Below are 16714 nucleotides of genomic sequence, written 5' to 3' on the forward strand. Positions count from 1 at the left end.
ATAGTAAGATTAAAAAATTTGGTCGGAGGATCTTGTCCGCCAAAATTAAAGATATGATGTGTTACGAATCTCATTGTTATTAATTGAAATTCAATAAAGAGAATATGAGAGAGACTTGAATTGTAAAAAATCAGTTCCAATGTGAAGGCAAGTTCATCCATCATGATTATATGCATGTTTTGGCTACCTAAACCTTGAACATTACTTGATTATATTTGAATTATGCTAACACCACAGCAAAAAAGTGGTGCAATACTAGATTATTAAGCTCATTGGCTACTTGAATCTTGAATCAATTAAATTGCAAAAAATAAGTTTTTGCTACAAGATTTGTACATAAAAAAGTGATGCAACACTACCAAGAGCAAAAATATAAAAATTGATAGCACTGGTCAAAACAGCAAGATTCTACTATATTAGTAATAATTAGCATAGGAAAACTGGGACTAACTAACCCCGAAAAAAATGAGCTTGAGATATTTTAATTGTTTTTTTTTTCAAATACAATCTTGATTACAAACAGAAACCTGAACCAGATCCTTCCTCCCCCAAAATTTGCCTTCCACAGTCTAATAATTAACAAATACATGAGTACTCTGATTCTCAACTCTTTAATCACCAAATTCCTACAAAAGAAAACAAAAAGTGAAGTTAGGGTAGCTGAATAATATGGTACTAAGGCCGATCTCTAATTAATTTACAACAACCATTGTTCAAATAGCAAAATAGAATACGAAAATAGTTTCAATACACCTTAAAACTCATCCTATTTTGAATTTTTGACAAACAAATACATACACCCTCCGTCAGACAAAAGTATGCACTATTTTCTTTTTATTTCGTCCCACAAGAATATGTATTTCTAATTTTCTCTTTAATGAGACGAGACTCATTCTATGTTAACAATACTTAATTACTTTGTTTATGAATATCTCTTACTTTATTAATTATGTATTAAAACCTATATTCAATTAAAAGTGGATATTCTTGTGGGACAAGAGAGTATTTTTTTAGGTTTTGAATTTGATGTAAATAATTGAATTATTGATGTGACATACTAAAATGAGTTAGATTTGATATAAATGATTGAAGATTTGTAAATAAAGATAAATTAGAAAGAAAACCTGTGATTGTGAGGTGTGGTCATGATGATGAAAAGAGGAAGCTCTTTTGTCAATAGAGTTGTGAGTGAGCTTCTTAGAGGGAATGTGAGACTTCCTAAGGCCAAGAAAGCCCCTCCACCTAGTGGGATTCTTGGGGGGGCGTTGTCGATCTTGATCGTCCTCGTCTTCGTCGTCGTCGTCGTTCTGGAGCTCGTCGCGGAGGGTGGTGGTTTTGCCCTCCTTCAAAGGGAGGAGCCTCCCTTTGGAGAAGAGCTCGTCGGCAGACATCATGGAGTAGTTGGTGACGGAGAATTCGAAGTCGGAGGAGACGGGAGCGTCGCGGTAACGAGAATGGGAATGGGATCGAGAAGAAGATTCGACGAAGTCGTTGGAGAAGGAGATTCTAGGGCTCATGATGGGAGGAGCCTTGTTCTGCTCTTGGTTGTTGTACATGTCTCCACATTCACTACTCACACCCACACTCACTACTACCACAAACATATGCTGCCAATTTCTCATCCAAATTTAATCAAATTAAAATGTGTTGGATTTTTTTTCTCTCTCTAATAAATTTTACAGGGGCCCTCCAGCACTGTTGCACTGCAGCAGTAGATGTTTGTATTTATATCAGATGAGGGGGGACCTTTTTTTTCTTTTTTATTCAATTCATCTAAGTAAAAATGGATTGATTTATACTCCATTTGTTTTATGTTTACTCTTTGAGAGTTTGTATTTAGTAGGATAAATTAGAGGTGAGGGAATATACCCAATTATCGGACTTATCATACTAAAAAAATGTGGAAAATATCTGTTTTTTGGTATACCGCAATTTTCGGTATGATACCGTATTGCAAGATTTTAGTACTGTAACGATATTAATTTTCCTATACCGATTATTCAATATTATACCGTAAATTCTTCGTACTGCGGTATATCAAATCCTTGTGCATACCAAAAAAAATCGGTGTATGTTGGACATATTATATAAATATAATATCATATTTATATATTTATATATAAAATAGAATTAAAAATAAACTCTCAGAATATTCTACTTTAATATATTTTTTGTATAAAATAGAATTATTTTGCATAACAGTATTACGTATACCGTAAAAGTGTGGTATACTGCAATAATGGTAAAGTAAAGGTATAAAAATTAACCATACCGAATTTTCGGTACACTGAAATGCGGTATATCGAAAAATCGGTCTGATATCAGTATGATATTTTGTCATACCTAGACGTCACCACGGTTCATGAACCGCCGGTTTCCGGTTCGGAACCGGCGGTTCCGGTTCAAAAAAATGTGGAACCTGAACCGGCCCGCCTAGGGTCAGGCGGTTCCGGTTTCGGTTCCGGTTCAGTCACGGTTCCAAGCCGGTTCAAAACCGGCGGTTTCCAGACGGTTCCGGTTCGGACCGCCGGTTCAATGCCGAAATTATTTATATTTTTTTAAAATTTTATTCCGGTATAGTACTAATTGTAGAGTTGTAGTTGTAGTTGTAGTCTTGTACTATCGAATAAATAAATAAAACGAGAATGACAATTGACAAATGGAGTAGAAGTCGACATTGGAGTTGGAACAATTGGAATTTTAGTGAAACAATCATACAATCATACAAATTTGAACGATATGTGAATGTCGATATTACAAATACAAATGTTGAAAATTGAAATTACAAAAGAATCAAAAGACTTAAATAAAAAAAGTTGAAGTAAAAAACAATAAATTATAAATGTAAATAGATAGTATATATATATATATACTCTTAGTCGGCGAAGGAGATGTTTCTAGATAACTAAATTGAGGATACCTTTAGCAATTCAACCTTAATTGTTGAGTTTAATTTTAACCATCAACAATCATGGTAGAATTGTCAAAAGTCTCCCGGATTTAGTTTCATAGAAAGTCTTCTTCACCGATTAGAGTATATACAAATACAATTATGTAATTGTATTTGTATATTTTAAAGTTGAAACAAATTGAAAAAAAAAAAGAAATAAAGGAAAATGACTTGAGCCCAACTTAAATTTAAAATTTAAGTTGGGTAAACGGTTTCTGACAGAAACCGGCGGTTTCATCACCCTACGCCTGTATGCCTATACCCTAAACCCTGAAAAGCTACTGGAACCGGCGGTTACGGTTCTTGATTTTTCGCGAACCTGAACCGGCCCGCCTAAACCGCCGACTCCTATCCGGTTCCGAACCGCCACCGCGGTTCCGTTTCACGGTTCCAAACCGCCGGTGACGGTTCCGGGCCGGTTCGGACGGGCCAGTTCGGTTTGGTGAAGTCTAGTCATACCGTAGTTTTCAGTACAGTATGTGGTATGACGTATACCGTACCGATCAACCCCTAAGTTAAATAGTACTACTATATAGTATGAGCAAATGAAATACTTATGAAACTGAAATGAAAATTAAACATGAGAAAGAATAGAGTGAAAGAAATTAAAAAATTAGTTTTTTATTATAAATGAAAATTACTCTAACTCCAGGCAATTCAATAAAGGTAATTATTGGAACGAATAAAATTGATGGGTGAGAAAAAAATACCTTCGTCTCATTCAACATGTTCATGTTTCCTCTTTAATTTGTCTCATTCAAGATATACAATGAATTTAAAAATTATTTTAATTTATGTTTTAGGTTGGAACTTTATTCAATCTAATCGAATGGCATATGAAGAAAAAAAAAGTGGGAGATTATCAAAAGTCTTGGCTCCACATCTCAAAATTAGAATTCATCTTTAGTTTTTAAATTGCCTTGGGTATGTTGGAATATTAATTGGAAGATGGGAGAATTGAGGCAGTTTGACTAGCGGTTATAGCTGTATAAGAAGATGTGATGGGGTTTTGTTTGTCGTAGAGTGTAAAATCTCAAGACCATATCTTGGCAGAGGCATCTGAATCCCTTGACTCAGTCATACTGCTTTGTGTTGGACATTAAATCCACAAACAAACGGTTACATAAATCATAATTGAGCATAAATATTAAATATTTAGTTCTTCAATGAATCGGCTCCGTCGTATGCCCAATTTGCGGCATTGGCTATGTTATTCCAAATAATCATACTCTCCCCACGTCTCAATTAAGTCGTAATTTTTTTTCGATATCCTATATAAGTCGAGTCATTCAAAAAAAATATATATATATATAATATTCAATCATTTTTATTTTATTTCATCACTTATTTTACTCTCTTTATCACTGCTACTTTATTCTTCTCTTTTGCTTTCCAATACAATTTCTTAATCTCCGTAACATAAAATTTTGACTCAACTTAATTGGCAAAGAGAGAGTATTAAGAAATTGATGAAACGATAAAGAGAAGAATAAAGTTGACTCAACAAGAAATGAAACGATAAAATGATGGAAAATAAGAAGAAGAAGATGGAAGTGTTATGATTTAGACTAATTCTTGGAACCTATGAACCTTTTGCAAAACAAAGAAGACAACTCACACCAATTTTCTCCAAAGAAGGAACCTAATGCCTCCACAAAACTAGCAACACAAGAACTAGAATTGCATATCCTAACATTTAATCTAAACCCAATAATAGATTGAAATGCAACCACAAGAGATTTTGGATAAAATCGTCAAAGATGAAGATGGATGCTCAACAATTCTTGGAGATCAGAGCTAGGCAAGAGAAGACTAAATATTACACAACAATTCATCCTTGGGTTTTGTTTGCTTTTTCTTTACGTTTTGTACTTTAATCTATAGTTTTTGCTATTTGTCTATGAGTAACTAAACTATAAGAATTCTTGGATGTGTTAGTTACTTCTATTGGTTTATATCATTCCAGTTTTTAATATCCGTTTTGTTCATTACATACTTCAATTTTAAGTGTGATAATGCTTCATGTCTGAGTGACACATTCTGTGATAATTTATTGACTTGCAAAGTAATCGAGAAATGATTTGCATGTTAGAAGAGCTTATTTGACGTTACAATTAATTCCTCTTAAAATGGTACTTTTAATTGAGAGTGGGAACAGTTTGAGTATTATGTGCTTTTGGGAGTTGCTAATCTAGGATTGACGACCCTAATGTGTGATCTACTTTGTGTCGCATGAGCAATATTTATGTGACTCGTTCTAATAAAGCGCGAACTGTGCTAGGGTATCATAACTGTGGTTTGTATAAACCATTGTGAAAGCTCTATCCTTTGAATTCCACCTCTTTGCCTGATTTAACTTCTTTTTTATTTATTTTTCTTTCTAGTTAATTATTGGACCCCAATCAACACATACAAATAAATTTTTAATGATACTAAATCTTGAAGCATATCGAATATGCAGTTCCACATTTTCTTTTGCAGCCCCATGAATCTGGGCAGTGTTAAAAATCGGACCGGATGATACGCTTGGATTTTGCAGTGTTTTAAGGCCTTTATTTGGTATGTTTTGAGTGTCAAAGTTGCACTACAAATCCATTATTTGCATATTTTATCTAAGTTGGTATTTTGACGTACTTTGTGAGAAATGTGCAAAATAGAGCCTAAAAAGATAGCACAAAGTCAAAGTTGAAAATTTGGAGTTTTCGAGCCAGCCAGCAGTCCGCTCCATCTTATCAAGTGACCGCTGGCCGTCATCGACCGCTGCCCCTGTAGCGGCCTGCTTCGGAAAATAGAGCTGAGAAGATGAACACGCCCAACAATAGTTGGGAAGTGCGCAACGACCATTGATTTAGATCCAGTAGCTATGGGATGATTGTCAGCGACACCTGAAACAAGTGCAACGACCACTGATTTAGATCGAATAGTTGCGGAATGATTTCCAGCGACTGCTGAACAAAGTGCAGCGGCCCTATGAGAAAACGCAGCGCACAAAAATTGCCCTATTTTCTCTCCAAGACTTATCATACTATGTTGAAAATTTACCATATCATGACACGACTTGGAGGCTATAAATACCCCTTTAAGCTTCATCAAAGGAACCTTTTGGTAAATATTTTCCAGATCATAATATTTGAGAGTTTCTTCCACTGTTTATCATTGCTTAAGGAGTTTGAAGAGTGGATTCAAGAGAAGATCAAAATTACAAAATTTAACCTTTGGATTCTATTGTTATAGTTCTTTTGTTTTCTATGTTTTTCCTACAAACTACGTGTTTAGATTATTCCATTATGTGTAACTAAACTCATATTATTTTAGGAATGTGTTAGTAACGACTTTGGTTTATACAATTCCTATTTATATAATATTCATTTTGTTCATTACTTTGCTTCTATTCTAAGTGTTGGATAATGCTTCATGTTTGAGTGACACATTCTATGATGATTTATTGACGTGTAATATAATCGTAAGAGGAGGTTTGCATGTTAGAAGAGCTTAGTCGACGTCACAATTAATTCCCCTTGAAATGGTACTGTTAATTGAGAGCAAAAATATTAGGAGTCTTAGGAGCCTTTAAGAGTTACAAATTTAGGGTTGACGCCCCTAGTGTATGTGATATACTTTGTGCCGCATGGACAATATTTATGTGACTCGTTCTGGTAATGTATTAACTGTGCTAGATTGATGTAGTTGGAACTAGTATAGACCTTAACTGTGAAAGCACATCCCCGGAATTCCCTTATCCCATCTATTTTATCTCTGTGATTTTATCTACAATTGTTTACTTGCTTTCGTAATTGTACAAGTTTTTACTTTTCAAAACCAAAATCTCTTGTTTTTCCAAATAGTAAAAGAAATTTAGTAGAAGGTAGATAATCTGTGACAATTTTCCTTGTGATCTATATCTGGTGCCAACCTTTGGTTATACTATATATACTATGTATACTTGTAGATTTATTTAGTGTTAATAAAAAGTACATCAAGTTTTTTGCGCCTTTGTTGGGGATAACTTTCATGTTTCGTGATTGATATCTTTCAACATATTATTTTGCTAATTTGGATTTTATTGCCTTCTGTTTTTATTTTTTGTTTTTATTTTTTTTTGTTTCCTACATGTGTGCATGCGAACGCGTTCAGTGAAGTACATCTTAGAACCTATTGATCAGTAGGTTGAAAAGACTCGTAGAAAAATCAAAAGTGATCTAAGAAATATGGGAGACAACACCCGAGCAGAGATCAAATTGTTGCGATGACTGGTGCAACAACTGTTGGATGAAAAGGCTGCGGAGAAGGTGACCAGAGAGGAGCAGGATTGGAAGAACATGGAGATAGTGCCCCTGAGGGTCCTCGTATAGATGCAAACAACTTCGAGTTGTGGATGCCCCTTATTCAGAGAGTGGAACCTTACCCTTTTGCCGGGAGAGCCACCAGGGATGCAAACCGTCATCTCGTGGAAATTGCAAATACTCTCAAGCTGAATGGTGTCGAGGATGACGCCATAATGGTACGACTCTTTGCCTTTTCATTAATAGATTTTGCTAAAGAGTGGTACGAGTGTCTCCACATGGAAGAACATAGTAGCGCTCTTCCTCGACAAGTACTATAGGAGTTACAAATCTAGGATTGACGCCCCTAGTGTATGTGATCTATTTTTTGCCCCATAGACAATATTTATGTGACTCGTTCTAGTAAAGTACAAATTGTGCTAGGGTATTGTAGTTGGAACTTGTATATACCATAATTGTTAAAGCACATCACTTTTATCTTGGTGATTTCATCTGCAATTGTTTACTTGCTTTCGTTATTTTACAAGTTTTTACTTTTCAAAACCAAAATTTTTTGTTTTTCTAAATAGTAGAAGAAGCTTAGTAGAAGATAGGCAATCTGTGATAGTTTTTCCGTGTTCGATATCCGGTACTGACCTTTGGCTATACTATATATACTCTGTAAATTAGCAGGTTTATTTAATGCTGATAAAAAGTGCATCATTGTACTCTGAGAAGTGATGTTTGGTCAAGTTCGATTCACACATTTAAACCAACTGACTTGTGTGTTCTTTTGAACCGAGAGAACTAGCCGGTCACGTTGTGAAATGACGAAAGATTCGACTAGTTTTTGAATTTTCCATGTTTCTCTAAATATATACTCCTTGAGACGAACTTTTGACATGTGAACTTATACGAGAGACTTTATCACTGCACCACAAGGTAATGTGTTATATATTGGAGAATATTACATAATTAATCAATTAAAACATAAGATGGAAAAAATGGCAAAGCTCTTTTATCGATACCAAATAATGCAGTGTATAATTTTTGCCAACAATGTGTTAAAGTGGAGAGAACCTGAAAAACGAAATTACTCATGAAAATATATAGATCAATAGATCTCTAAACTCAAATGGTCTTAAATTAGTTGTAGTTAGCAATTAAGAGGTGAGTTAGCAATTGATCATAATTCCATATCCACATAATTTAAATAAATTTTGCAAAATGGTCTGATACATAACTATTTTTATTTATAAATTATACTTCCTCCGTCTATTTGTAGTAGAGGTGTTTTATTTTGAGCCATCTTTTTAAAAAAATGATAGTAATAAATAGTTAAAGTAGAGATAAAGTAAAGTGAGAGAGAATAATATATATAAGACTCTTTCCTATATTATTCTCTCTCTTACTTTACTTTGCATATTTCTCACAAAATATGTCAAAATAATAAAATATACTATAAAATATGCAATTTAAGAACTTAATTTGCATGATTATCATTCAAAACGGGGAAATATAGCCTTAAAACATGTAAAATCCGTGTTTATATAGACCCAATGAGCTCTAATTCGGGCTATTTATTACCTTTTGAGGCCACAATTGTTACCAAATCAGAGCAAAAGCCTCCAAGTCTATAAATACTCCTTATTGAAAGGCATCCAATTGCTCCATAGCCTTAGTCCAGTCTATAGTTCAAAATCATCTATCTTCTACACATAATTTACATTCATCCACAATTATTCTAGAAGATGCAATCCGTGTAAGAAAAGACCGAAGACTTCAAGATTCAACATTGGTTTTATCTATTTCTTTCATGTCTGTTCATTACTTAAATACTATTTGTACTGCTTGTCTATGAGTAGCTAACTCTAAGAATTCTAGGGATTTAGAAGTAACACATTTAATTTCAGTTTTTATCAACCAAAACTTTTATTACTTTGTCCAATTGTAGCGGATAATAATGCTTATGGTTATTTAACAAACACCGAATGTATAATTTAACGATATGTGGAAAATTTGAGAGAGAATCCATACACAAGTTGATAACACTATAGTCCATATCCTTAAAAAGGTAAACCTAAGAGTTGAGGCTTTTTAAGGACCTTATAAACCATTTAGAGTTACTTGCTATTTATTGAGACCTTAAGCTAAGTAATCTACTTTCTCTACAGATCTTGGAGTTTCCAAATTATTTTCTACTACTTCACTCATAAGTTCATCCAACTTCCATAGGATCCCTTATGAGAATGATTACGTGATTTGTCCTAGTAACTTTGTTGTCATGAGTTTGATGATGAACTATTCATTGATAACTAATGTTTTAAAATCAATATCCTTAGAATTCCCTTCTTCACCTGATCTGCATTATTTACTTTTGTTTTATTTCTCATTTATTTACTTAAAATCTAGTTTTAATATGCTAAAACGTCGCCTCTACAAATAGTATATGACGTTTATTATATAATAGACAGTTTCCAATTCTATTCCCCATGTTCAGTATCCCATTTGGTTATACTATAGCTACACTGTGAACTTGAAGTTAGTTTCAACGCTAATAAAAATGACATTATTTATCAATCCTCAAACTTAATTATTAGTTTGTCCCTAAACAAAACACGAGAGAAACTTAAAAGATACACTAATACTAAAATACTAGACTTCATCGTTGCCTTAGAAAATGTGGATAGTAACAAGTTCAACAAAATAAATCCCATCAAGTACAGCTATTGGTGAACTTTTATTACTGATTCGTTAAACACCTTGAAGTATATACTCTCACAATCGTAAATATGTGTACTTAAAACTCTTACTCTCAAAATGTATATAGACAAAATGTACGCTCTCCGATCATACAACATATTTAAATAATATGACTAATAATGACAAAAATCTTTAATCATATAAAAATAATAAAAACTCCTACTACTTTCATTTAGCACTAATCCAACACTTTAAATTTCATTTATTTTTCTTCTCACTTTCCACTTCCATCACTTTTTCTATTTCCTTTTCGTTCTCTTGACCTTCAACTTCCTTGACTTTTTCTATTTGCTTTTCATTCTCTTTTCAAGTTTTCTTTTTGTTTTTGGGTTTTGTGCTTTTTATTCTTTTATGAGCATCTAATATTTTTTCCATTTTGTATACATCTATTCCTTTTGGATTAAAGCTCAACTTCTAAAACCACTTTTACTTCTTTTTTCCTAATCTCCTTATTTCTTTAATTCTCTTTCCAAAATATTCTGTATTTCTTATGAGTGTTTGAATATCACATTCTCATTGTTTGGCTTCTAAAACATGCTTTAAATCTAAAAAATGTTTGACAATAAGAATTATGTGAATAAGGTTGAATTTAGTTATGAAAGAGGGCCTAACCTCCATCTATAATCCTTTAAATTACCACGTATAATTTTGCAGTCGAGGAACAAGTTGCAGAAACATCTACACAATTGTAGATAAATCACACTAGCTATAAACTTTACTAGTTCAATCTCACAAGGTGTGTGATTCAAATCAAAGTTAAAGCGTGATTCAAGTTATAGAAACAACTGCACAAAATGAAAGTTATAGAAACAATTACACAAATGTCAAGCAAGTAATAGTTCAAATCTCACAAGGTTAAAACATGATTCAAGGCAATCAAGTAGTAATTCACTACTTATACACATTTTTACTAAACTTTTCAAGTCATTAGTCAAAAAGAACTCGAAATATGGAAGAATTTAATCATCATAAAATCCCTAAGGACACGAATTCTCTAAAATCTCTATACGCTCCATTAAGACTTCTTTCTTTGGATTTATTCAAATCAAAACAAAAACAACTAAAGCTAACTAAAAACACTAAAACTAAATCAACTAAACAAATAAAAAAACTCCAACAAAAAAAAAATTAAGTAAAATTATTTTAATAAAATAAATTCATGGTCCACCAGTTCATCCCCAAAATTAATTAAAACCACGTAAAGAATAAGTTTATAAAGTCAACTGGAATATGAGAAAAAAAAAAAAAAAAAAAACTAACTTCAAAAACCAAATCGACTCTGCCTCTGCCCTCTAGTGTGCATAGACTCTTCTTTAAAAAAAATAGGCATAATTGTGTACACCCAATTTAACTCACTTATAATTTTTATTCACTAAAATTTTTATTATCAAATAATACATAAACTTTATTGATATCACTATGGATGCTAGACAACAAGAGTCTCTCCTTCGACATGAGCCATGGATTGATTGGGGTCCAGAATTAGACATACGACACCACGTGGAGTTAATAGAGTTCGATGGCCTTTCGAGGATGAGAGGAAAAGAGAATTCTCGGATTTGAGGCCAAATCCTTTCCAAAATGTGGAGGATGATAGGATCATGGGAGACGCGCGTCAAAGGTTTCAGCTACAACTGGATTCCAATAGTAACTGACCTATCGAGATGACGTCCAACCGCTCTTTAAAGACCACTAATGTCTTCGTCTTCGAAAGAGCTTGGCGTGAGTACCTTGCACGCCTCAATCGTAGTCCGGTGGAGAGAGTTCTGGCCTTTTTACGAAAGCCGCGCATTGAAGGCAGGTGACTCCAGAGAGAACGCGCGACCGGGCGAAATGAGGCAAGAAAAACGCCCGGTCGGTCGGGCGTTTTGTACGTTTTTTGCGAATCCAGACAGAAAGTTCACCCTAGTCGGGTGAAATGAAGCATAAGGATCGTCCGGGTGGGCGTTTGGCGCTGTATGGCCGAATTTATCCATTTTAAAGCTTTTTCTTTGGTTTTCAACCCTACCTATATATACTCATTGTGAGACTTTCAAATCTACTTTGTTGATGAATGTTGAATGTAAAAAAGCTTCTATGGAGCATCTCATTTGTCAGATTTTACCCGATTTATACTTGTAGGTTGTTTGATTTCATCTTTTAGATTATGTCAAGTAAAGGTATGCACTTATGGTTTGTGCATCCATAGGGTAATGGAGACAATGGAGTGCTTGCCTTTGTGAATGTAGCCTAAAGTTGCCCTCATCCTTTTGCGAGATGTCTTAGGTCCCAAGGAGGGCTCCTCCCTCTGCACCTTCTTTCTTTTTTCTAATCTCCCCATCAAATCATTTTGGCTAATTTTTATGACTTGGCCCACCCTATTCTTTTTGTTTGTGTTGATATTGGGGTCAAACATTATTAGGGAAAATATTTGGAATATAGAAGGATTTATTGACAAAGATCCTCATCATTTATTGGTACTCTCTTCGTCCCAACTCAAGTGATTGATTTTTTTTTTACCGTTGTTTTGCGAAGATGATAATAAATAGTTAAAGTGGAGAGAAAGTAAAGTAAGAGATAGAATAATATAGAAGAGAGTCATATATATATTATTCTACTCCTTCCATCCCCAAAAAGTATGAACTTTGAATTCAGCACGAGTTTTAATAAATAAGGAGAAAAGTAAGAGAGAAAGGGCAGTGGAAATAATGTTAGTGGAGAGTAGGGTTCATATTATTATAATAGTATAAGTGTTAATAGTAATGGTATAAGTTCTAAATAAAATGATGTGTATGGGTAGTATGTTGTTTGAATTTTCAGAATTAGAAAGTTCATACTCCATCCGTCCCACAAAAGATGTCACACTTTCATTTTTAGTTTGTCCCACAAAAGATGTCACATTTCCCTTTTTGAAAAAAGTTCTCTCTCAGATGAATATAAAAATTATATTTTCTCTCTCCATTTAACACACAAAACAAAACCTCATAAAATCCCGTGCCGTCCCACAAGTGTGACATCTTTTGTGGGACGGAGGGAGTATTTTTTTAGGGACGGAAGGAAATAGTTCATACTCATTGGGGATGGAGTGAGTATTAATTATTTTACTTTATCTCCACTTCATTTTCCTTAACCCCGTGCTGAAAAACAATCAATCACTTGAGATGGCAGATGGAGCAATAACTTTTGACATAGTTGTCGATTCTGAACGAGTGAACTCTAAAAAGTCCCTAGATAAGGTAGTTTGCGTATTTCAGTATCTGATAAAAGAAAACATATCATTAGAGATTTTCGGACAAAAACTTATTTATGTTTAAGGTACTTTTGCACTATTATCGGGCATTTTGCCATTTCTATCATTTTTAAAAGGGATATTTAGTGTGTTTCCATAATTTCTATCCTTTTTTAAAAGGGATATATGGATATTTAGTGATATTTGTCTCATCCCTCTCGCTTTTCATAATTTCTTCCCTTTCTTAACATTATGTATTTTCTTATTTATCTTTCTCATTCTTCATTTATTCATAATTTAATTTAGTTTGACGATATATTAAATGCACACATTAAAAATAATAAGAATAACTTTAATAATACTTATATGGGAAATTGGTCCCCAATATCGTGAACTTTGCACAAATTTTGGTTTTTCCTATAAACTTTCAAATTAGTACCATAAATCATAAATTTTCAGATTGGTATGCCCCAATAATCCAAGAATCTTTGAAGAAATTCCCTAATATGCGTTCCTCGGGTTTGTGAAAGAGAGAAACAAGATTTTGTGTTTTAACTTTTGTAGCGCAGCGTCATATGTGTGTGTTTCTAATTAAATTTTTTGTATTTTATTAAATTTGTTTTGTTTTCTTTGCTCTTAGAGTTCTATTTTGTTAAATAAAAGTAATTGTGTTTAATATTCCAAATAGATATGCCAACATGACATGCCACTTATAAGAGTTCTCTGCCAAATAGGATTCAAAATGCCATATAAGCAGTCGGATTTTACTCTTGACCCGCCATGAGAAATATCACACCGATCTAAGAGTTCATGATTTATGGTACTAATTTAAAAGTTCATAGAAAAAACCAAAATTTGTGCAAAGTTCATGATATTAGGGACCAATTTCCCTACTTATACATATAGCGGCGTTAGAGTAACAATCATTTTTAAAATGACAACATACCACCAATCCTCGAGCTGCAATATACATTAGTAGGCATTGTAGATTAATTTCTGCATATTGCATTTTAAATATAGACGGATTGTATTATAGATTATTTAGTTTTGAATCATAGACAATTTTGTTTACAATGCAAAATAAATTATCTATAAATGCAATTTGAATACATACATAATGCAAATTAAATAATCAATGTCTAAAATAAAATATTATAAATATTTTGTTCACAAGCATTTTCAAACGCAAGTTTTGAGACAATGATGTTCAATGAGTTAAGTGAATAGAAAATAAAATAGAAATTGAGATGGCGTTGCGAAAAAAACGTTCATTGTGGAAAGATATACTAATAATATATATTTCTCATATACCTTCTAAAAATGTTATTATATCTTCTTAAAAATTAATGAACTCTAAAAAAAATTATTAATGAACAAACTCCAAAAGAAGAATTTAAAGTCAAAGGGCGAACAGGTATAATTATTATTTTTAATTAAAAATAGGTAAATATAATACTTCCTCTATCCCATAATAGCATGAGATTTTAGAAGATGTTGTTTTATGTATAAGGTAGAGAGAGAAAATAGTATATATATTTATATTAATGCGTGAGAGAATTTTTCCTCAAAAAGGGAACGTAACATATTTTACGTGACAAACTAAAAAGAAAAATGTAAGATTGTGAAAGGCTCAGGTTTCGATCGAGTATGTAACTGCAAGAGTGTATCCAACTGATCAGGAAGAGATTCCCGACCCAGCTGAGTCGTTGGTACGACAACCGAGACCTGATTTCAAACAAGTTTCCTCAACTCACTTCTACTGATTAGTATAGTGGAGGTAAGGGTCGAATCCCACAAAGATGGACACGTTCGGATAACTGCGGTGACTTTCCTGGGTGTTTTTGGTTAGCTACCACGCTTGGGTTGAGATTTTACCTAGGCAAGAAATAAAGGTGGTACTCTACTGACTAGTAGGCATGAAAATAACAGGCATGTGGTGGTGTTCGTGAAAATAGGGGACAAGGTGTCTCAGAGGTATATGAAAAGTAGACAGTTACTAAAAGAGGAAATTTAGACAACAAGGGTATATCTGGTGGCTGGTTGGCTCTCTGACAGGTCTGGACAGTACAACTGAAAAGTAGGGAGCAAAAGCAAAAGTAACTTAAAAGTAAAGTGGTCCAAACTAAAGTTGATTTTGACGTTTTCTTCTTCACCAAGTATTAACAGAAATCATATGAACACAAACACCATAACTAAACTCAGATGCATAACTTCAAACTCAAGATCCATTGATTAAAATGCTCAAACTTAAAATGAACGGTGAAACAGTAGTTTTACTTCTACTGACTGACATGCAAGGTGGTGATTATAATGCAGAACGAAAGACTCATGCACGAAAATTAGACTGAAACATAACTACAACCTCAGATCCACGACTCCAGATAAGAAAAACACTTAGAAATTAAAAGCAACGAATAGATCTTCACAAGGTACTTCAAAAGGCAACAAAGATAAATGTTTGCGACAAATCCAACGACGAAAACAGGTAAAGATTAAACTAGAAAGCAAGATAACGATTGTTTTTGCCACTCCGGACGGTGATACTGCTATACTACTACGGCAAACTGGCTGGAACGGTGGATTGATGACTTCTCCGGCAGACTCTTGGACGTCAAGTGACCATAGCTGTGGCGAGGAACGAGAGATTGGATAATGCTGAAAGACTGATCTTCTAGAGAGAATTCTACTAAGTGTGTTTGAGAACCGAGAACTTGGAACTCCCAACCGAACTCCAAAAAGCGAACTCCTTCTCTCTCTCCAAGTGGCTTCTTTTATAGGGAGGCTTGCCCTTACTTTTAGGGTAGACTTTCTTCACGTTTTGACTTTTCTGCCCTTGTAAATGATCATCCCAGCTATCCTTCTTCTCCATCTCGAGCCTTTTCTCTGGCATGCATCCTGGTCAGTATTGCACCCTTCTAGCGCCCTTGTCACTTGCGTCACCTGAATCGTCTCCTACTGATTTGGATCCCTTAATCCTGCACACTTGAGCAACTGTTTTGCAGATAATACATGCATTTCACGACATACTGACCAGTAACCAAGGCTTAGAATACGACTTATCAGATTGTATTATGGGACAGAGGGAGTACTTCTTTCTCTTTTATCTCTCCATCTCTCCATTTATCCATTCCTTCCCTTAGAGATAATAAAAATATTACTCCCTCCGTCCGTAAAATGTTGTCCAGTTTTACTATTTTGGTCCGTCCATGAAAAGTTGTCCACTTTGTTTTTATTTCTATTTTTGGTAAATGAGCTCCACTTTCCACCAACTCTTTCCACTCATATTTTATTATAAAACTGCTATAAATGTGGGACCCTCATTCCATAAATATTTTCAACTCACTTGTCTCCATATTTCTTAAAATCCGTGCCAAGTCAAACTTGGACAATATTTTATAGACGGAGGGAGAACTATATTACTACTCCCCCGGTCATCTAATAAGAGTCCTATTTTATTTTGGCACGTGCTTAAAGAAATGTAGAGAAAAGTGGATTGAATAAGTTAATAGAATATGAGTCTCATTTATATAT

At 33.9% G+C, this 16714-nt stretch overlaps 1 protein-coding gene across 1 annotated transcript; it reads right to left on the minus strand.

Annotated features, from left to right (window-relative positions):
- Positions 1–277: 277 nt before the first annotated feature.
- LOC125202255 (uncharacterized) lies at positions 278–1664 on the minus strand. Its single transcript, XM_048100622.2, has 2 exons — positions 1125–1664; positions 278–626 (listed from the first exon to the last, which is right to left on the minus strand). Exons 1-2 carry the CDS (start codon positions 1620–1622, stop codon positions 612–614), a joined length of 513 nt encoding a protein of 170 aa, XP_047956579.1. The 5' UTR covers positions 1623–1664; the 3' UTR covers positions 278–611.
- Between the last annotated feature and the right edge of the window lie 15050 nt (positions 1665–16714).

This window comes from Salvia hispanica, chromosome 2 (genome assembly GCF_029641045.1).
Source record: "Salvia hispanica isolate PSC_SH4W2 chromosome 2, Shi_PSC_v1, whole genome shotgun sequence".
Taxonomy (NCBI): domain Eukaryota; kingdom Viridiplantae; phylum Streptophyta; class Magnoliopsida; order Lamiales; family Lamiaceae; genus Salvia; species Salvia hispanica.

Excerpts from the sequence above, each read along its gene's own strand:
- LOC125202255 (XM_048100622.2), bottom strand. The coding sequence starts at position 1,622 with ATGAGAAATTGGCAGCATATGTTTGTGGTAGTAGTGAGTGTGGGTGTG.